At 36.5% G+C, this 22102-nt stretch overlaps 1 protein-coding gene across 1 annotated transcript in view; it reads left to right on the top strand.

The window, feature by feature from the left end:
• opn4b (opsin 4b) overlaps positions 1-22102 on the top strand; it is a 65075-nt gene that overhangs the window by 26780 nt on the left and 16193 nt on the right. The window contains exons 2-8 of the mRNA XM_022670327.2: positions 2118-2260; positions 6625-6758; positions 12531-12734; positions 14330-14501; positions 15502-15669; positions 19361-19468; positions 20838-21024. Coding sequence (XP_022526048.2) covers positions 2118-2260; positions 6625-6758; positions 12531-12734; positions 14330-14501; positions 15502-15669; positions 19361-19468; positions 20838-21024 — 1116 coding nt within the window. The remainder of the gene's footprint in view (positions 1-2117; positions 2261-6624; positions 6759-12530; positions 12735-14329; positions 14502-15501; positions 15670-19360; positions 19469-20837; positions 21025-22102) is intronic.

The following is a 22102-nucleotide window of genomic DNA, read 5'->3' as shown; positions in this document are numbered from 1 at the left end:
GGTGGTGTATGAGGTGTCAGTGTGTGTTGAGCTGGTTGTGCAGTGAGTGGATCAGATACAGCAGTGATTAGCAGTGATTAGCATGGTGGTGGTGTATGAGGTGTTAGTGTGTGTTGAGCTGGTGATACAGTGAGTGTATCAGATACAGCAGTGATTAGCAGTGATGAGCATGGTGGTGGTGTATGAGGTGTTAGAGAGTGTTGAGCTGGTGGTACAGTGAGTGGATCAGATACAGCAGTGATTAGCAGTGATTAGCATGGTGGTGGTGTATGAGGTGTTAGTGAGTGTTGAGCTGGTGGTACAGTGAGTGGATCAGATACAGCAGTGATTAGCATGGTGGTGGTGTATGAGGTGTTAGTGTGTGTTGAGCTGGTGGTACAGTGAGTGGAACATTTTTTTGGTCCTTTTTGTGGCAAATTCAGAATTTTCTGTATACAGGCCGAAGTTTAAGCCTCACGTTGTTTCTGATTTCTTTCTCTTTTTCTGTTTTTTTTTCTCCTTTAAGAAAAGATTATAGGGGTTAAGAGAGAAGGTCCTGTTTATGTTTCAGAATGTTAATCTGGGTTAGCCTGGTCTTAAGAAGAAGAAATAAAAAAGAAATGACATGAAATTGTGAACTGCGCTGAATTACAAGGCTTCGTTCTAATTTTAGTCATTTGTATGATGCTGTTTTGTTGCATTTGGGAAATTATAACAACACAACAAGATGAAATATGCAGTAGAATTATGTTTTTATATATATATCACTTTCAGGCAAACACACACACACAACTTCCCTGGTGAAAAAAAACATTAATTGTACTTAAAATATATTGAGAAATGTCTAAGTATGCTGTAAATATTTTAGTACAGATTTATGTACTTACTTAAAATATATTGAAAGTACATTAATATTATACTTTCATCAAATGTTTGAAAGTAAACTTTGATCATACCTTTTAAAAAGTACAATATAGTGTATTAAAAAAAAAATAGAATACTATAAAGTACACTTTTAGTTTAATGTAATTCAATATACTTCTAAATATACTTATTTCCAAATATACTTTTGTACATTTTTAGCAAAGTGTGTTAAAAACAACTGTTACAGTAGTTCACTTAAAGTGCAATGTATCATGTAACTTTTAAAAAAAGTTAATTAAATTACTACTAATAAAGTAAATTTGTAACGCACTAAAAATTGTAGTACAGTATATTAAAATATATTTTTATACCCAAAGAAGTATACTAGAAATGCGCTACTTACAAAAGACAGAAACGATAAGCATATTTGTACTCTAATGTAAATATAGATCACATATATTTAACATCAATTCTTAGTACATTTCTACTAATATACCTGGTGTATAATAAATAGTGATACTGTAGTAATAATCATTATTAAATGTATTATAACTTTACTGTAAGCATGTTTAAAATATGGGTTTACATACATGAAGTAGTTTAAATGTTTAAATGTAACTTAAGTGTACTATTTTTATACTGTAACTAAAGTATAATAAGTACAAAAAAGTTGTTCCATTTTAGCACTTTTTAAATATACTGATTAATAATGTGGCTACAAGAACACATTAGCATAATAGCATAACATACTAGCATAAAAATGCTTAGTATACTTTAATCTACTTTTTTCACTAGGGAAATCTGTAAAACATGATAGTAGCTCATATGCAAATCAATCAATCCATCAATAATACCAACCACTGCTCACATCCAACCATCAGCATCTTATCGCAGTCAAAGACACACAGCCCCAAAAATTCGACTTCTAAACCCATACATCATCCAGCGCCCCTCCCAAACTACTCCTCCTTGAACTGAGGGTGGATTCAGCTAAAATCAGAGGATTTAGTTGCTTTTTAAATGTATTATTTTTGCACAAATCACTGTAACTCAACAGCAGGACCACAGGATCCAGGTGTTCTCCTAAAAGTGCTGTAATTCCAGCTGAACAGGCTCCAGAACAGGGTTCACGCTTAAGTAGTGAAGCATAGTGATTAAACCACAAGATTACGGCTGACCTGAACACTGTGTTATCCGCGCTGACATTTCCTCAGATTGAGTCAGTGTAGTTCAGGTCAGCATCTGAACATCTCTCTGCTGGTCTCCGTTCACAGGTGGCGATGGTTCAGGTGGCTCAGAGAGCTTTCCCCACGGTGGACGTTCCCGACCACGCCCACTACACCATCGGTTCCGTCATCCTGGTCATCGGCATCACAGGGATAGCGGGCAACTTCCTGGTGATGTACGCCTTCTGCAAGTAAGCTCTTACTGTACTGGGGTGCGTTTTTCCCAAAAGTTATTTATTTTAATTAATATTGTACAAACTAACAAATGATATAAGAAAAGAATGAGCCAGTTCTGTGATTGTTTTCCTTAAAAAGTGCTCTTACAGTGCTCTTTCTGTCCCAAATATTCACAGCCCTAGTAAATACTGTAAGTAAATCCTACATGTGACTGTTTCATAGTTAGTTGTACTAATCCCTTAGCTCTGTACTGTATTTAAAAACATGTTCTCTCTTCAAGCATAGTCTTAATATGACTGGTTATGGTTATGCTTAATTAAATTACAAGAGATTTAGGAGAAAAAAAACACAAACCCTAGTCTTAATATGACTGGTTGTGGTTTGCACTTATTGTTTGCACTATATAAGACCTAGAATAGTTTTATTTTTATTTTTTATTCTTATTTCTATTTCTTATAGAATCAGTGTGTGAGAGAAACCAGTCTGTTAAGTTTGCGTTATATGATTTTGTCAAATAAAACTCTAGTTTTCAAGCCATTTTTCATTTTTGACATTTTTTTTTTTTTATCTTGTCTCGTCTCATCTCGTCTCGTCTCGTGATATTAGTGTCTGGTCACACCCCATTGATTAACACTGCCAAATAGCCAGTATGTATTCCTTATTACGCCCATAAATTGGAGAAATGTGTTATTTTATTATTTAATTAATATAATTATACATATCATCCATATCCAATGAAAAACAAGTATGTCCATTTCTGTCTATTTGTAGTTTACTTTGTATTTTAAACACACTGGCTGTCCCTTGTTACACTGTGCTAAGATTTCTTGATGAACGGACCAATAGAAATACTTCAAATATGACCTGAAATAAGTTTTTCTCAACTTTCCTGTAAAGTTGCTGGGTACCACTTTCAAATAATGCTCCCGGGTAACACTTTACAATAAGTGTTGGCTAACTAACATAAATTAATGCATTAGTTATTATGAATAAGACATGAGGTAATGCATTAACAAAGCTTAGGTAATGTTAATTAAACACAGAACTACACCATTACAACGTTAGAAGTAAAGCATTTGTTAAGATGAACAATAAATCATACACTTCATTAATAATGCTAATTATTGCTAGTAATTATAATTGCTAGTTAACCTTCTTGTCATTTGCTTATATGCTGCAGCTATGCATACAGTCATTGTTAAATATTTAATAATCAAATGTTAGTTATAAATATATTTGGCTGTAATAACACCTATACAGCAGCAGCCAGGTAGCAGCCAGTTACTTTTTACTGATTTCAGTTAACTAAATATAATATTATATATTTTACATTTTTCCTTCTATTGGAAATACATCTCCACATTGATTAGAATTATTTCACTTTCACTTTACATCAGATATATTATTTTACTGAACAAAGCTGTATAAGTGCTTAGTAATGTTTAACAGATGTTAATAATGCTCAATAGGGGTGTCACGATTTCGATATTTTATCAAAATTATGTCATGGTCTTGAGCCTCGAAGTCAAAACAGCACACTGTAGCCGAAGCCGCGGACACTGTGACTGCTGAAAGAGCAGCTCTTTCTCCAGAGAATGTGGACATTCTCATCTTCTTAAAGAAAAACTTAAAGAAAATATAAAAATAACAGTTGTTTTGTCACGCCTCAAATATGTTAATAGTTTTGGTACCTTAAGGAGCATCTTTCTCTCAGATAAAGTTAATAATATATCTTTATTAAATAAAAAAAACTTGTCATTCTCAGGGACCGAAAAAGTCTTAAAGTCTTATTTTTCATGTTTAACTGTTACAGTAGGACAGAGTTCAGTTTGTTAAGGCTCTAATTGTTCTATTATTTTGTACATGACTGTTCCTGTATTTTTTTATTATTTATTTTGTTATGTTGCACATTGCTGTTTTAATAGTGCACACTGCTGCTACCAAAAAAAGCCACTTGATGGCATTACATATATATCTTGATTAAATTATTTAAATTTGACCATTAGTGCCTAATGTGGTGTATTACAGATCACTTGTATCACTTTGCATCACTTATATCAAGCCCACCTTTTGAAGTAAGATAATTAATCAAACCAATGACTGACCATAGACTAATCTAAAACTGGCATAGACCTCTCTGCTGTAAAAAAAGAAAAAAGAAAATAGAGAATCGAATCGAATCGTGACCCTAAAATCGGAAATAAAATCGAATCGATGATTTAGAGAATTGTGACACCCCTAATGCTTAACAAAGGCATTATTGGTTAATCATGGTTTATATTCACAATTTCTACATGTAAGTTGAATTCCAACAAACGCTCACACATATATATATGATGAAATGAAGCACAACCACCATCCAGACTAATATTAATATAAATAAATATTTAACGATTAGCGTATGCATAACTGCATTTATTTTTATAAAGTTTACATTTTTGTGTATAGTTATTATTGTGTGTCCTAAATAAAAGTGTTTTTCTAATCATTTTGTGGAATAACTCTTTATTATAATATTTGTTCTTATTATAAGCAGCTAAAAAATATATCTAGTATAGCAAATCAGTTTTGTTATTAATTGGAATATTATTGGCCATATTGGTCCTGATTAAAATACTGAAAGGCATTGGCATAGTTAGGCATAGTTTTTAATAAGTTAATCTACATCTATCCTAGAGGTGTGATTATCAAGAAAAATCCGAAAAGTCCGCCTGATGCTGTTTCTACATGTATTTTATCAAAGTAATAATTAATAACCCATGTAAGGAACTCAAATCATCAATATTCTTATGCTTTTAACTCATAAACACTCTAGTCTAACCATTTTTGAAAAGATATATTAGGTGTTCCAGGAAAATATAACAATTCTGCTTCCTTTAAAATTTTAAATGATTATATTTCTGAGCAGCCGTATGTCTTCTGGAGTAAAAGAGATCAGGGCATGTGTCTGTCTGATATAATTACTGTGTTATAAGACCTGAAAGAGGAACTGACAAACTCACCAAAACAGCATAGGGTTTATGGGGTTCTCTAGCGCTCTAAGAAGTCTTTATTTGGAAGTTTATATAAAGGGAAGTGGATAATCCATTCGAGCACCCCAGATTAAGGTTATCAGGCGTCTGATGTAAGGTTTATACGGCTGCTGAATCACTATGTGTTTCCAGGGCCTGGAGAAACGGAGTGATTTTGCACTTTAAACTTCTCTAATCCTTGGGGTTTATCAAAGCGCAGAGAGAGGAGACTTCAGGCGGAGATAGTTCTGTCCTAAATCTGAGGAAATTGATGCCAATCCTACCCTGAATCCCGATACAGATCACAGAATGTACCTCTGTCTTCACTCTACATCCCCCTTTCCTAAATAATCTAATCTAATTACCCTTTGAACTCTAGGCTGTTTTAATGTGTCTTATAACACAGTAATTATATCAGACGGACACATACCCTGATCTCTTTTACTCCAGAAGACATACGGCTGCTGAAAAATATAATCATTTAAAATGTAAAAGGAAGCAAAATTGTTATATTTTCCTGGAACTGATCATGTTTTGCTCAAAATTTAACAAAGCGCCTGTTTTTTTTTTATTTATTTTTGAATGTATAGACTTTAAATATATTCACAACTAACATGTCTATCTAAAAATGGTTTGACAAAAAGTGTTTATGAGTTGAAAGCATAAAAATATTGATCATTTGATTTCATTACATGGCTTATTAATTATTACTTTGTCAAAATACATGGAGAAACAGCATCAGACGGAGTTATTTTTCTTGATAATCAATAATCACACCTCTAGGATACATGTAGATACTAAAAACCTGACACTTAGTGCAGCCTATGCCTTTCAGTATTTTTATTATTCAGGACACACAAAGAAAACTACAGTACATACAAAAAGTAGTCTAAATAAATAAAAAATGTTTTGTGCAAAATAACAACTTAAAGTAAAAATGTGCAAGTAAAATAAAAACTATATAAAGTAGAGTGCACACCATACCTAGCTTTAGTTTGAGTAAAGCAGGTAGTTTCACACTTTTTCTGTGGACACTTTTGAATCATTTACAGTATCCAGGGTAATGTCAGCATACCACCAAGAAAGACGAACCACATCCAACAGGATTAACTGTGGATGCTGTAAGAGGAAGCTGTCTGAAAGGGATGTTCGGGTGCTAACACGGATTGTATCCAAAAAACTCCAATAAAACCACGGCTGATCAAATCACGGCAGAATTCAATGTGCACCTCAACTCTCCTGTTTCCACCAGAACTGTCCGTCACCACAATACATTATTGTGGTCTAAAACCAGGTTTTTTATTTTCATTGTCCAACCCCTGTGTATATATATATATATATATTTTTTTTTTTTTATGTTCCTGCAGGAGTCGAAGTCTGAGGACGCCATCCAACATGTTCATCATAAACCTGGCCATCACCGACTTCATGATGTGCATCACTCAGACGCCCATCTTCTTCATCACCAGCATGAACAAGAGATGGGTCTTCGGGGAGAAAGGTAATCCAGCAGTCAGCCGACCTGCTTAATCGCTTTCCACTTTCATCTCCTTTAATGGTTGCCTTCCAGGCCATCGTTGCTTCTCCGGCGAAAGCTAGGATAAAGAGTCTGACGTCACGGCAGCCTGAGAAGCTGTCCTTGAACATCAAGTGATTTATGTGAGACTCATTCATCTGTTTAGTTCTCTTTTTTTTGCAGAAAAAAAGATGACGTGATAAAGAACCTTAGATGGAGAGGTAGATGGGTTCAGCATTTTGGTTCAGAGCTCTGGTTTCCTCTGAATTAAAAGTGTGTATATGATAAAGGGCCCTATTTTACATATCTATAGCGCACTGGTCAATTGCAGATCTGATCTGCAAATCTGGGTTTAGGGCGTGTCTTTGTGTCTTTGGTATCGTGAGGATGCAAAAAACACACCTTGTACTAAAGGCATGTACTAATTATCTTAATTAAGCATGAAATAAACCAATCAGTGTGCCAGCTGTCATTCCCTTTAAGAGCCGGGTGAGCTCTGACTATGGCGCGTTCGTATCTTAACAGCACAGTGCTTTTGTGCGTCTCCGCAGAGACAGATACTGAGCTGCTCGTTCACGCTGTGAAGATACACCAGCAGCTCATTTAAATGAACAGTAATGTTATTTTATTCTTTATTGTGTTTATTGTTAAGTTAAAAGTCAGGTGACTGTTGACTGTTGTCAGGGTTTTAATCAGTCATTGGCCTGTATTTCCCACCGCCAAGATAGAAACACAACAGAAATTTACCTGAACACACCTCAATTCCAGACCACCACACCCATCAGTGTAGATTTATTCCTAAACTCTGCTGCTTTTCTAATGATGCAGGCTCAAGGCGTGACAATAGCTTGTTGTTAATATATTAATTCTGAAAACTGGGGTGTTGGGTTCACTCTTCTGGCCACGTCACGCATCTTCGCGTACTTATGTCTCACGTATGATGAATGAATGAAGTTCAACTTATATAGCGCCTTTCTAGAAACCCAAGGACGCTTTACAATTTACATGTTTTACACACAAGCACATTACACATTAACACTCATCCGCACACCGGTGAGAAGCGGCAGCCAATAGCGCACAGCGTACTCTCAACCGGAAACGACCGTCCACCTGGAGGACTGCATTGGGCACTACAGCATTTACCCAGGACAGAGTGCCAATCCATATCTGGGCACAGTCATACACACACATTTACACACACACAAACCTACATACATACCACACACTTTACACAGACACACCAGATAATTTTTTTTTTTTTTTTTTTAGAGTATTCAATTTACAGCCTCTAAAAGAGGATCCGGCTCAGTTTTACTGAACGCGAGCGGCTGGTGGAGCAATGGAGACTTCAGAAGAGGAAACTCAGAGCTCAGTAACTCCTCCATTCACTCATAGTAAAAACAAAGAAACGGAGGAGGGAAGTTTCTGACTGAGCTCTCTCTCTCTCTCTCTCTCTCTGACTGAACATAACCTGGAATCGGATTCATCCGCTCTGAAAGGAGACCGCATCACACCCACCCAGTTTAAAATGATTCTTTTGCATGCTCGGTGCAATTACCCATTCTCACCAGAGAGGGCCCTAAATCCCCCAAATCCCAAAACTAACGGACATCAGCTTTAAGTAAGGTTTGAGGAGTCCCTATTCCTTCAATGGAAGTTAGCGACATCATGTGGTATAATATTAAATTGCAAGCAAATGCTCAAACCATTCTCACGTATATTCATGCCGCATAAATCGAGATTAAGAATGGAAGATTGAGGAATATTAACCCTTACTTGTTTAAAGAAGGGTTATAAAGTATCAATGCTTTCTGTGTCTTATTTTGCTTTATATACTGTATGTAGAAATTATTTGTACGTATAAAATTATTTTAATGATAACGTGTGTATTTCAGTTTATTTGCATTATCTATTTAGTTTTATCTTACAATTTTAAAAAACAAAGGTGGTATACTTAAAGATTACTATCATTATTATTGTGCCAACAAATTATATTCCATAAAAAAGAGAGAGGAAACAGCTGTACCTATTTGCATAAAAATACAGCTCTATAAATAGGCAGGAAAGAACGATGCACTGTCTGTTATAAGGGCATTTTTAGCGCACAGATTTATAGAGACCAACGTTACGGAATCAGACAGTAAATATCCACTTACATGTGTTAAAAACCCTTGTGCGCAGGTGAAGCATATTTTATATCTTAAGACGTTTTAATCTCTGTATTAGGGCTGCACGATATTGAAAAAAAAAATGACATTGCAAATGTTTCTTTTTTCGACATATATAATTTGCGATATCCAACAATACATGGCCCGTGATGTCACCAGCCCGATCCTGACAGATCAAGAGCTCAAGAGTCAGCACAGAGCACTAAAAACCCGAGGAAAACAGCAAAATAACAGTAATCGGCCCTTTAATCAGACATTTAAATGGCTTTTTTTAAAAAGGTAAATTAGAGCGTTTGTTTTTTCTGGGATTAAAAGCGTGAATTCAGCTGTAACTGGAAATATCTGCGCCGCAAAACTGTGCTGGACTGAGGTGCACAGCTTTCAACACATGCTCACGTTTACAAGCATGTGCCCAACCATGTGTATGGAGGACATGCGGTTACCTTGTGTTTACTCCTGCCCTCCCCCTCACGCTTCTCAGGCAGCAGCAGCCTGTCACTCACACAGACACAGAGACAGTGCTGTGTATCTACTTCTTGTGTCAAGAAACAAAACATTGCAACATGACACGTTTGATTCAGTTGCCTTATGTGACATCGTACGTCCTGCGAGGTGACTATTGTCCATGCGCACGTCCTGCGATGACTATGCTTAAACAATATATCGTGCAGCTTTAGTGTGTAACAGTTCGGCTTGTGGAGATGCATTATAAACTGCCAACCACCAAACAACCAAACACATACTTCCACCTCCACCTCCGAAACAAGGTTTTTATGTTAGCCAGCTCAGGATCAATGGGGAATTCCACATTTAAATATTCATTGAGTGATTTGCATTGACCATTTATGGGTAAATGTGGGCGGTACATAGACTGAATGCGAGGCTGGGTCACCTGTGCACATTTATAAAAAGAAAGAGTGTATTTAAATCAGATTTTTTTTTTTGTGATAACCCAGAGACTGTAAAAAAAGATGGACGCCGTGTCGCCGTTCCCATTCATTCAATGAAAATGAAGCCAAAATCTTCCTCCATGTTGGCGATCCTGACACCCGATTCTGCGCAGTAGAGACCAGAGGAGGGAGAAAGACTGTGGAGAGACAGCTACTCATTTAAATAACCCCGCCCCTGAGGGCTGCCTCGCGGTCACAGGCTGCGGAGCGGAGCGGAGCGGAGCTGACGGTCTGTTATTGGTCCCGCCCATAACCAGCCCTTTTACAATAACCACACTTTTTTTTAATAGAGCTGAATAACGTTTTAAAAAACGAACTCTGTGGGGATATAAAAATTAACAATATAAGCAGAGGTTACACTAGCTGCTGCATTTAAATAAAGGAGGTAGAATTACAGGATATTAGAAAAAAACGTGATTGAAAGTTGTCTGTTTTGCCATTGAAACCTATGGGGATGGGTGGAGTTACACAGCTTTCTGCAACCGAACAGCAGGGGGCGCCCGACCTGTGGTGGCTTCATTTTTGAGAGACGATGCTCTGTCCAGCTATATAGAGTCTTGCATGACTACCCTCCAAGTTTCATCCCTGTTGGTTGATTCCTTCTGGGTGCAATTACTTTTTAATGATGAGTGTATGCATAATCTATAAGCCGATCTTCACCGTGTCAAAAGTCAAGCCTCAGTTTGATAGATATAAACCCACTCTGTTGAGCTGTGGAGCAGCAGAACTGTGTTCTCCGGCTGGTTGGAGCTCCATCCAATACCTGCGGGAGGATCTGGAGTGGAGCTTGAGATCCTTCCATTATCATCATAATCATCCAACATCACTAATGCTCACGCAGCTTAATATAATCAAATCCTCATAAGCAACATTCAACATCCACTGTTGGATGTGCTTAATGCGGTGCATAAAGGTCCTATTTATAGACTTAATTTACATTTAATTGCATTTATTTATAATATACTGGCCAGGTGACATCTTCAGCGTATGGATGCTGTATGAGGAGAGACTGGTTAAAATCAGTTTCTCTGATTTTGCTATTTATAGGTTTATGTTTGGGTAAAATGAACATTGTGGTTTTATTCTATAGACAACTACAGACAACATTTCTCCCAAATTCTAACTAAAAATATTCTCATTTAGAGCATTTATTTGCAGAAAATGAAAAAAGAGATTTCATACCTCAAATAATGCAAAGAGTTCAGAAATCAATATTTGGTGGAATAACCCTGGTTTTTAATAAATGGTTTCATACATCATGGCATCATGTTCTCCTCCACCAGTCTTACACACTGCTTTTGGATAACTTTATGCTGCTTTACTCCTGGTGCAAAAATTCAAGCAGTTCAGTTTGGTGGTTTGATGGCTTGTGATCATCCATCTTCCTCTTGATTATATTCCAGTGGTTTTCAATTTGGTAAAATCAAAGATTTTTTTTCCAGAGCTGTATTAATATTTGAAGGAATTTGCAAGAAAACAGATGTTTGTGGTCCTAACATTTGATTGGCTGAGTCTATACAATGTTTGTAATGAGTGTAAAACTTGATATTTCCTGTTTTGGTCCAGCTGCCATAAATTGTGCGTTCTTCCACACCAACTCACCTGAATTCATGAAAAAATATGCAATCATAGAAAAAAAGGTAAAGCTATCATATTTAGTTAAACTTTGCATGTATATGAAGAAAAGTGGCGTCCCATTCCCAGAGGTGGAAAGTAATGAATTACATTTACTCACGTTACTGTAATTAAGTAGATTTTATGAGTAATTTGTCATTTTCAAAGTAGTTTTTTAAATAGGTAATTTTACTTTTACTCAAGTTGATCTTGACACAAGTAATTTACTTTGCTACATTGGAAAACAACCAGTTACTGAGTAAAAAATTAAATTCTGGGAAAAAAAAAACAATTGTCTGAATAAAAAACAAAACATTAAACCAATAAGGAACGCGATTTGTTCCGTATTTCCACACTTTCACATCCACACTAAACCCTTCTCTCTCTGTCCGTCTCTCTCTCTCTCTCTCTCTCTCTCTCTGTCTCTCTCTCTCTCTGTATCTCTCTCTCTGTCTCTCTCTGTCTCCTGGTCTCTCTCTCTGTATCTCTCTCTCTGTCTCTCTCTCTCTGTCTCCTGGTCTCTCTCTCTGTATCTCTCTTTGTCTCTCTCTCTGTATCTCTCTCTCTCTCTCCGTCTCTCTCTCTCTGTATCTCTCTCTCTGTCTCTCTCTCTGTATCTCTCTGTCTCTCTCTCTCTGTATCTCTCTGTATCTCTCTGTCTCTCTCTCTCTCTCTCTGTATCTCTCTGTATCTCTCTGTATCTCTCTCTCTCTCTCTGTATCTCTCTCTCTCTGTCTCTCTCTCTCTCTCTGTCTCTCTCTCTCTCTCTGTATCTCTCTGTATCTCTCTCTCTCTGTCTCTCTGTATCTCTCTGTATCTCTCTCTCTCTCTGTATCTCTCTCTCTCTCTCTCTCTCTCTCTCTCTCTCTCTCTCTCTCTGTATCTCTCTCTCTCTCTCTCTGTATCTCTCTCTCTCTCTCTCTCTCTCTCTCTCTCTCTCTCTCTCTCTGTATCTCTCTCTCTCTCTCTCTGTATCTCTATCTCTCTCTCTCTCTCTCTCTCTCTCTCTCTCTCTGTATCTGCAGGTTGTGAGTTGTATGCGTTCTGTGGGGCTCTGTTTGGGATGTGTTCTATGATCACGTTGATGGTGATCGCTGTGGATCGATACTTCGTGATCACTCGTCCGCTGGCCTCCATCGGGAAGATGTCGCACAAGCGGGCGCTGTTCATCCTGGTCATCGCGTGGCTCTACACCATGTGCTGGAGCTTACCTCCGTTCTTCGGGTGGAGTGAGTGAACCCGGACTCTGTAAAACCTAACTGCACTTCTTACTGAACTAATTACGTTACTATAACTCAGATATTACAGAAAATTGGCATCACTTATGCTGATAAAGTAATTAACTCAAAACTTATTGGTTGCCTTCTTGCATTAGCTGCTCTTTAAAAAAGTGTTTGTTTTAAGTGTTTGATTTGAGTTAGGGTTTGATAGGAAGTTCTTATAACTACAGCCTATTTATGTTACTTTAATAGTTAAAAATGAGTTAGCTCAACTTGATTTGGTGGAGTTGCATTAAGGTGTAATGCATGTCTGTTAAGTCATATACATACTTAATTTTAATGAGTTGGCACAACTGTTATATACATTTAAACAGAGATATTTGAGTTGAACCAACTTATAGTAACAAAGTTTAGTCTGTTTCCATTAACATCTTCTTTTCTATTGGCTTCTGGCAAAATCTATTTGAATACTGGGTGTGTCCTTCAGTTTCTGACAGACACTCACCATCAGTGTGTAGTCATCTCCCCCCCGGGCTTCCTTAGGTAAACTTGTACAGTAGACCATATATTATGAATAACTGCCTGGTCTCTGTGTTGTTTTAGGCTGTAAGAACAAGCATCATTTTTTTCTGAGCTGCAGTATCTCTGTGTTGGCTGTGCTCTCAATACTGTTAACTCTATAGTTAATTTATGTGAATGAATAATTTTGAGAATTAATGTTTGTTTAATACTCCACACAGTATTAAAATTAACAAAAAAAAGAGTTTTAAAACACGTAATTCATTTGATGCAGCGAATTACCTAAAAAATGATTTGAGTAGACTTTTTTTATTAGGGTTTATACATTAGTGCACATGAGTCCAAAATACTTAAATAAACTAACAATTACACTGTGAACAGGGATTAGCACAAGTCACTTGATTTACTCAATTCGATATACGTGTAGCAATGATTATGTGCATTATTCACTCTCATTTAAAAAAGAATTTATGCTCAAATTGTTTGAGTTATTAAACTTAAAGCCCCACTAGGTAGGATTGAGATTTTGTGCTCGTGGGCTCCACCTACAGTTGCAGAGTGTAATAAATGTTTCAGGCGGATTAGTTTCTCTTTCTCGTTTTCTGGCTTTCACAGACATATTCGGTCTCTTTTCAGCTTCTGCCAGAGTGTCTGTATGTTAGTTTGTAAAGAATGAACCAGTAGTCCTTGTAGAACTGTTAGAACTAAAGGTCGGAAAGCAGGTCGCAGTTCTCGCGAGCGTTGGTCGCGGCCGCCTCGGAAAACTTACGGAGTCTGGTTTGAGCTCGGAGGAGCTCCGGCACACGAGACACGAGAGCACCGCTATTCCTCCTATTACACCTCAATGCAGCGCTGCAGTGAGTTTCAAGCTGTAATTTTACTTCTTTAAAAAGATCAAAAATCAAGGAAATCCTACCTAGTGCTACTTTAAATGGTTTTTAAAGGCAATCAGTTTCCTCAAATCGTTTGAGTTTACTTAACTTTTATTTTGTTCTACAGTGCAGGAAGTGCATGGTTTTGTTGTTCTTCTAAAGGTCCTGTTGGATTGTTAAACCTGTGTATTGTGTTCTGTGTGTGTGTTGTAGGTGCGTACGTTCCTGAGGGTTTGATGACCTCCTGCACGTGGGACTACATGACCTTCACCCCGTCTGTACGCGCCTACACAATGCTGCTCTTCGTCTTCGTCTTCTTCATCCCTCTGTTTGTCATTATTTACTGCTACTTCTGCATCTTCAGAGCCATTCGGAACACCACCAGGTCAGCTCTGGTTCCCTGGGAGATGTACTCACACTATACTCACATATATAATAAGTGTCATCTACCTACCCAGAGACAGCAAGGACAATTGTGCTTTCTCGGGGCTCCGGCTGCTGATGGCAAGCTGCATGATCGGGATTCAAACCTGTAATCTCCTGATTATAGTGGCAGTGCTTTGGGTGTTTAACTAGTTGTATATAAACTTCTGTTTATCCAACAGCCCGCTCTGGTATGCAATTAGGGCTGTGATAGAGTATAACAGATACATATATTCATGTGTATACCTGTACAACTGTAATTAATCTGTCACAATGCGCGCCTCATCGGTTGTTACAATGTTATTACATGGATTGTTAATGTGTAACTACACATTACACATGTTATTAGAGAGACATTATAAGGAGCGACCATTTTTTTCATAGTAAGAAAATTCTTTAAGGTGAGAATTCTAAGTAAGTGAGTATTTAAAATCATTATTTCTAAAATAATGTAAATAATTGAACATTTACACAATGCTTAGTAAATCAACAAATCTTATCAGAGGAGAAAAAAAATTATTTACTACCTATTTTATTGAATTTAGATCATTTCACGTGCTAAGTTTTTTATTCCTGTGTATCATCACAATATGACACTTTATACTACAAAGTAAAAAAAAAAAAAAAAAGTACAAAAATGAGAAATGGCTGAAATAACAAAAAAGATGCAGAGCTTTCAGACCTCAAATAATGCAAAGAAAAAACAAGTTCATATTCACAAAGTTTTAAGATTTCAGAAATCAATATTTGGTGGAATAACGCTGGTTTTTAATGCATTAAACAGTTTTCATGCATCTTGGCATCATGTTCTCCTCCACCAGTCTTACACACTGCTTTTGGATAACTTTATGCTGCTTTACTCCTGGTGCAAAAATTCAAGCAGTTCAGTTTGGTTTGATGGCTTGTGATCATCCATCTTCCTCTTGATTATATTATTTCAGAGGTTTGTCTGTGTATTACAGTGCTGTGGGGAAAATCAGCGCAGAAGGAGGAACTACCAAAGACTCAATAAAGAAGTTCCACCGAATGAAGAGTGAATGGAAGATGGCGAAGGTGGCGCTGATAGTCATCCTGCTGTACGTTATCTCCTGGTCTCCGTACTCCTGCGTAGCTCTGACTGCTTTCGCAGGGTGAGAATTATTACATTCCTCTTTAAAACAATGTTATCTATACTTTACTGGAGTAATTATTTATTTTTCAGATTACTTTTTACTTCTACTTCTTGCATTTTCACACAATTATCTGAACTTCCTATTTCTTACATTTAAAAATAGCTTTTTTAACTCCTATTTCATTTCAGCTGGTTTTCATTCCGGCTTCTCATCGTTCAATAAAACCCCTATCCAGATAAATCTCTCCTCCATCCAGATAGAGTGAATCTGATTGTGATTGGATGTAGAGAAGTATAAACATATACCATTCCCACTCCCTATTGGTTTATACTGTGATCCATCACACCTGCACCCCCCCCCCCATCCCACATTCCAGCAAGAACATATATAAGAACGTATGTAGCCTAGTATGAAGATGATCCGTGTAGAGACTCAAGAGACAAACTCCAGCTCTTTAAAAAAAATGTCCAAACTAAGCTTTAATAATATCGTTAATATATTTATATTCTACTAAAATACATTAATTTTCAATGAGCATCAATATAGGGGGCTCAAACACTAGAGAGCCTAGTGCATCCCAAATTATATTCAAATAATCAAAATTAACATTTTATAATAGAACATTATAATCATTATGGCTTTTAGAACAATGTTTCGGGTTATATTAGCTTAATGCACATTAACAGCCCAAAAATACAACAGCTACAAACGACAAAACCAATCAATCAGGCAGCCTATTATTGTAAATTAGTTTTACATTGAAGGACAGCCTTAAAAAAGGCTATTTAATATGATATGAGACAATATCTGTCTCATTTATCGTTGCAATTCCATTATAGTTTGCTAACTGTTAAATTAATTAACACTAAGCAACGGGTAACACCTTTAACACAGCGCTGAGAAGGGGTTACACAGTCATGGCCCCGCCCCCGGAGTAAAAATCATGAATCTGATTGGTTAGATTGTCTTGTAACTTGGCTAATATACTTATTACTACACCCAGAAAATCAGCAGAAGGGTCCTGCAGACTCGTGGGGGCAGAAGCCATTTTAAAAAGATTTGATTGGTTAAAACCGCTGTCAGTCAGATAAGAGTCCTGTAGCAACTAAAAAAAACACAGACTAATGCTTTAAATTAGTTGCTGTTTTTTTTTTTAGTTAATTTATAATATATATGCTTATTGTTCACAATAACTATAATACATATTTCCTAATTAAATATTACGTAATGTCACCCCTTCTCTGAAGAGTTAGAAGGGCCTCACTGCACACCACTGATAAATAGTAAAAAGCTTGAGTTCTACTTCATACACCACCACCATGCTAATCAGTGCTAATCACTGCAGTGCTAAAAATAATGACCCACCACCCAAAATAAATAAATAAATAAATAATAATATTAATAATAATAATAATAATAATAATAATAATAATAATAATAATAATAATAGCTGCTCTCTGGTAGTTTCCTATCCTGTGGGTTCTGAGTATTGAAGAACAGGGTGAAAATAAGAAGGGTAATAATAAATTATGCAAATAAACAGATACAGAACTACAGAGTAATGTACTGTAAGCTAAATAACATTATTACAATATTATTATTGTTCTCTCTGCTCTCTGCTCTCAGAGAGAAAGAGGATTGTGCGGATTGGTCTGTTAAAGTCTAAGAAATCTAATTTTTTATTCCCAAAGAGGCTTTCGAATGCCAGCGCACCACAAAACCATAATCCTTCTCTATACACGGCTTTTCAACAACACTCCCAACTAGCACAAATAGCTTGTCCCGTTTCACACAGACCTAGATGAAGCACCAGGATGTAGGTTATGGTTCTAATGTGTGTGTGTGTGTGTGTGTGTGTTTAGACTTTTGAAGTTACAATAAATTTCTTTGAATACAGAATACACAGGAAATTTGGCAGTGTTAAATCAACACTTATTAGTGTTAAATCAACACGTATTAGTGTTGATTTAACACTAACAGTGTTGATTTAACACTGCCAAATTTCCTGTGTACAAAATACCTGCAAGTGTTTTCTTTTTAATATCATGTGAAACTCATATATCATATAGATGTATTACACACATCTATTTTAATGATCTATTTTAATCGTTTTTTTTTATTTTTATTGTTGATTATTATGGCTTACAGCCAATGAAACTCCAAAAATCAGTGTCTCAGAAAATTAGAATATTATATAAGAACAATTTCTACTTTTGGTAATGTGGGCAGTGTGCCAAGTCCTTCTTGAAAATGAAATCCCCATCACTGATTGGTGGAAACTTCACACTAGACCTCGAGCAGTTTGCACTGTGTGTCTCTCCACTCTTCCTCCAGACTCTGCTCCCTTCATTTACAAATAAAAAATGCTAAATTGACTGATGGTCAGTGACGGTTTGGAGAGCCATGTCATCTGCTGGTGTATAAGACGTAAGGTCACCCAAAAGCAGTGTGCAAGACTGGTGGAGGAGAACATGCCAAGACGCATAAAGAAAGATGTGATTAAAAATCAGGGTTATTTTAACAAATTATATTATATTAATTTAAGAACTTTTAAAACTATTGCTCTTTCTATTTAATGTACAGCTCTGGAAAAAAAAACTAAGAGTCTACTTAAAAGATAAGAGATGAGATAAGATAAGATAGCACTTTAATGATCCAGAAGAAAATGGCAGTGTCACAGTTCTGTACGTATTGCACACATGATGAAACATACATTAAAATAATGAATACAGCAAAAGTTAAAGAGCTATTGGCACACAAAATAGGATCAAAATAAGCATGGCTAATGAGGGTATTTTAAGTGTGTTCAGAGCAGCATATGTATTATTGCAGTTGGAAAATAGATAAATGTTATTACTAGGAGTGACACTTTATCAAAAAACAGCAGGTCAGATTAAAAAAATAACAGTAAAATAATAGTAAAATGAGTGCCTTAGATAATAATATACAATGATATTTATAAAAATAAAAAATAGCATTGACATAACAGTAGGTTTAGATCAGCACGGTTCAAAAAATAAGAGATCAGTAGTGAAAAATTATGAGTTTCTTTGATTTTACCAAATTATAAAAACCTCTGGAATATAATCAAGAGGAAGATGGATGATCACAAGCCATCAAACCAAGCTGAACTTTGAGCTTGAATTTTTGCACCAGGAGTGTAAAGCATACAGTTCTCCAAAAGCAGTGTGTAAGACTGGTGGAGGAGAACATGAAAAGACGCATTAAAAACCAGGATTATTCCACCAATATTGATTTCTGAACTCTTAAAACTGTATGAATATGAATAGGAAAGTTGTCTTTGCATTATTTAAGGTCTGAAAGCTTTGTATCTTTTTTGTTATTTCAGTCATTTCTCATTTTCTGCAAATAAATGCTCTTAATGACAATATTTATATTTGGAATTTGGGAGAAAGCCAAACTTTTGTGCATTTTTTGTGCATAACACACATCCAGTTCTTCATGCACACAGCATCCTAAATGCCTGAGCTGTGTTTATTTATGATGTAACCTCTCGTCAGGCTTCCTCTCTCTCAGCGCTCTAATGAACACATGCGTGACTCGTCTTCAGAGAGAGTTATTTCCCCCCAGTGTTTCCAGCTCTGAGCGGAGTAATGAAGCTGTGATAGGCTGGAGAGGCTGATATATTGTGTATAATGTTATAATGGTGTGTCATATATTTCTGTTCTACTGCTTCCTCTGGTTTTAGTTACGCCGACATGCTCACGCCCTACATGAACTCGGTTCCTGCTGTGATCGCCAAGGCTTCAGCTATACACAACCCCATCATCTACGCCATCACACACCCCAAATACAGGTACAGCTGCTGCACCACACTGAGATCAAAACTCTTACTGTACGTCCACACCGCATGCGATAAAATCGCTCTGATGAGTCGCTTGGGGGCGTGTCTCACTCAGAACGAGCTGCCGCTGGTAGGCGTTTTCCAAATAAGGCATATACAGAAACGAGGGTTCAGCCTATCTACACAATTCCTAAACCTTAAACAGTCGTACAGACGTTTCACAAACACTAAATCTTTATATCTTTTATAACTACTATTAATTACAATTATTTAACATAAGTATTTTTTATATTACAATAAATGGGTTTACTTAAATATAATACATTATTAAATATAATACATTCTCTTAATTTATATATATATATATATATTTCCATAATGTCAGATATTGTTTACTTAATGTAATAAATAATTCCTTGGATGTAATTAATATGTTTACTTAAATATATTAAATCATCCTCTTGATTTAAAAAACAGTCTTTCTCTTAATTTAATAAATGATTCCCTCTCAGTCACATGACATCACGTTCAGTAGCTCCTCCATTTCCACTCGCTGTTGTGTTTTTTTACATGGATCTCCATGGAAACTGTGGCGCACCCAAAGTGTAATTACGGTGCGCGGCAGTGGACAAATAGCTATTTTATTCTTAACTTGAGGAGACGAAACTCAAAGATGTGGATCCGGACGGAACTAAAATTACCGGAGTTCAGAGAAAAACAGTAGATAATTCAGCCTGTAATTTATTTTTTGGAGGACGTATGAGAAAAACACACACATGGTCGTTCCAGACAGGAATAAAATCACAGAGGATTAAATGCCCCATAAAAGAGAAAATTACCCCAGAACCCCCTGAGAAAGGAAACCTGTCTGAATAGGGCTTAAGTCATACTTCCCTCATTTTGAGACGTTGCTATTGTTTATTTAATGAAATAAAATGTAAGAATTTAAGAATAATTAGCTTACCCAAGTGGCAGATTTTTTTTTGCTTTATATCATCATACATGTCTCAATAAAAAAATATATTTTGTCTAGTTTTCGCCAATGGATTTTTTTGTCATTTCAAAAGAACATCCTTCAATATACACTGCATGTGTAATGATAGAGATTTAGAGGCCTGTAGTACTTGAGAAAGATGTTGAAATACAGTAATAATTGTCCATGTCTCCTCTGAGGTTATGAGGGTTGTGTCTTTACATTTCATATTTATTTTAACCTACTGTAATTTGCTGGTAATTGGTTCACCTCATTTCCTTTTACTATTTCCAGTTAACACTTTAATTGATGTTTCCATATTTTCTCTTCCTTCCTAATTATATCCTTCTCCTCCTCCTCCTCCTTCATCTACCTGCCACCCCCCCTGCCACTGTCTCCCCTTGGCAGGTCTGCTTTGGTGAAGTACATCCCGTGCCTGGGCGTGCTGCTGTGTGTCCCGCGCAGAGACAGATTCACCAGCAGCAGCTTCATGTCCACCCGCCGCTCCACCGTCACCAGCCAGTCCTCAGAGACCAGCAACAACCTGCGGCACACCAGCAAGTCCCGCCTCTCCTCCATCTCCGACAGCGAGTCTGTGAGTAGGACTGGGAATCACAGGGACTCTCACGGTTACGACATTATTACAATACGTTACCCAAGGTAACAACGATATAATGATACTGCAATTCTGCAATAATCATTATATCGCAAGCATGAATCTTCCCCTTTGGATTTCATAATTATTCGTTTGGACCGCTCAGCATTTAATATAAAATATTAGGATTGGGCGGCTCACTGTTGACTGTTGTCAGGGTTTTAATCGATCCGTGGCGCACCTGTATTTACCCACTGCCAAAAGAGAAACACAGAAGATATTTACCTGAACACACCTCACTTCCAGACCACTACACCAAACCATCAGTGTAGATTTATACCTAAACCGGCATGGACACAAGGTGTGAAAATAGACTGTTGACGGGGTGTAAGATAGATTCAAGATTCAAGATTCAGAGAGTTTATTGTCATGTGCACAGTAAGAAACAAGTTTCCTCGTACAATGAAATTCTTTGTTTGCTCCTCGCCAAGTATGCCGCATAAAGATAAAAGTAAACTAAATATAAATATTAAGTTGGTGATAAATTTACATCCAGGATGGAAATATATACATGAAAACAGTAATGTGTTATGTAAGTACATGTTATCTACAGCAGTGGAATATGAAAAAAGTGCAAAAAGTTCAGTGGTGCACTTATAAAATTATTAAAAGTGAGCATGTGCCTCATGTCTGGTCATATAATAAATCACGTTCATTGTACAAAATTTTTAGGTATACTCATTGATGACAAATTATGCTGGAAAGAACATATTTCAATGATTTCTAATAAAATATCTAAAAATGTTGGTGTCATTAGAAGAATCAAATATATTTTACCATATAAAATTCTTCTTAATCTATATTATGCACTTATTTATCCATATCTCTCTTACTGTAATATCATTTGGGCTAGCACTTACAAAAGTAGTATCAACTGTTTACATATTCTTCAGAAGCGATTTGTTAGAATGGTCACCTCAGCAAATTACCGTGCAACCTCTCGTCCACTTTTTCGAAATCTTCAGATACTCAATGTGTATGAAATTAACCAGTTTCAAATATGTCAGTTTATTTTCTC

This window comes from Astyanax mexicanus, chromosome 15 (genome assembly GCF_023375975.1).
Source record: "Astyanax mexicanus isolate ESR-SI-001 chromosome 15, AstMex3_surface, whole genome shotgun sequence".
In the NCBI taxonomy this organism is placed as follows: Eukaryota; Metazoa; Chordata; class Actinopteri; order Characiformes; family Acestrorhamphidae; genus Astyanax; species Astyanax mexicanus.
The sequence above is the reverse complement of the archived record's forward strand: the minus strand, read 5'-3'. Positions and strand labels throughout refer to the sequence as shown.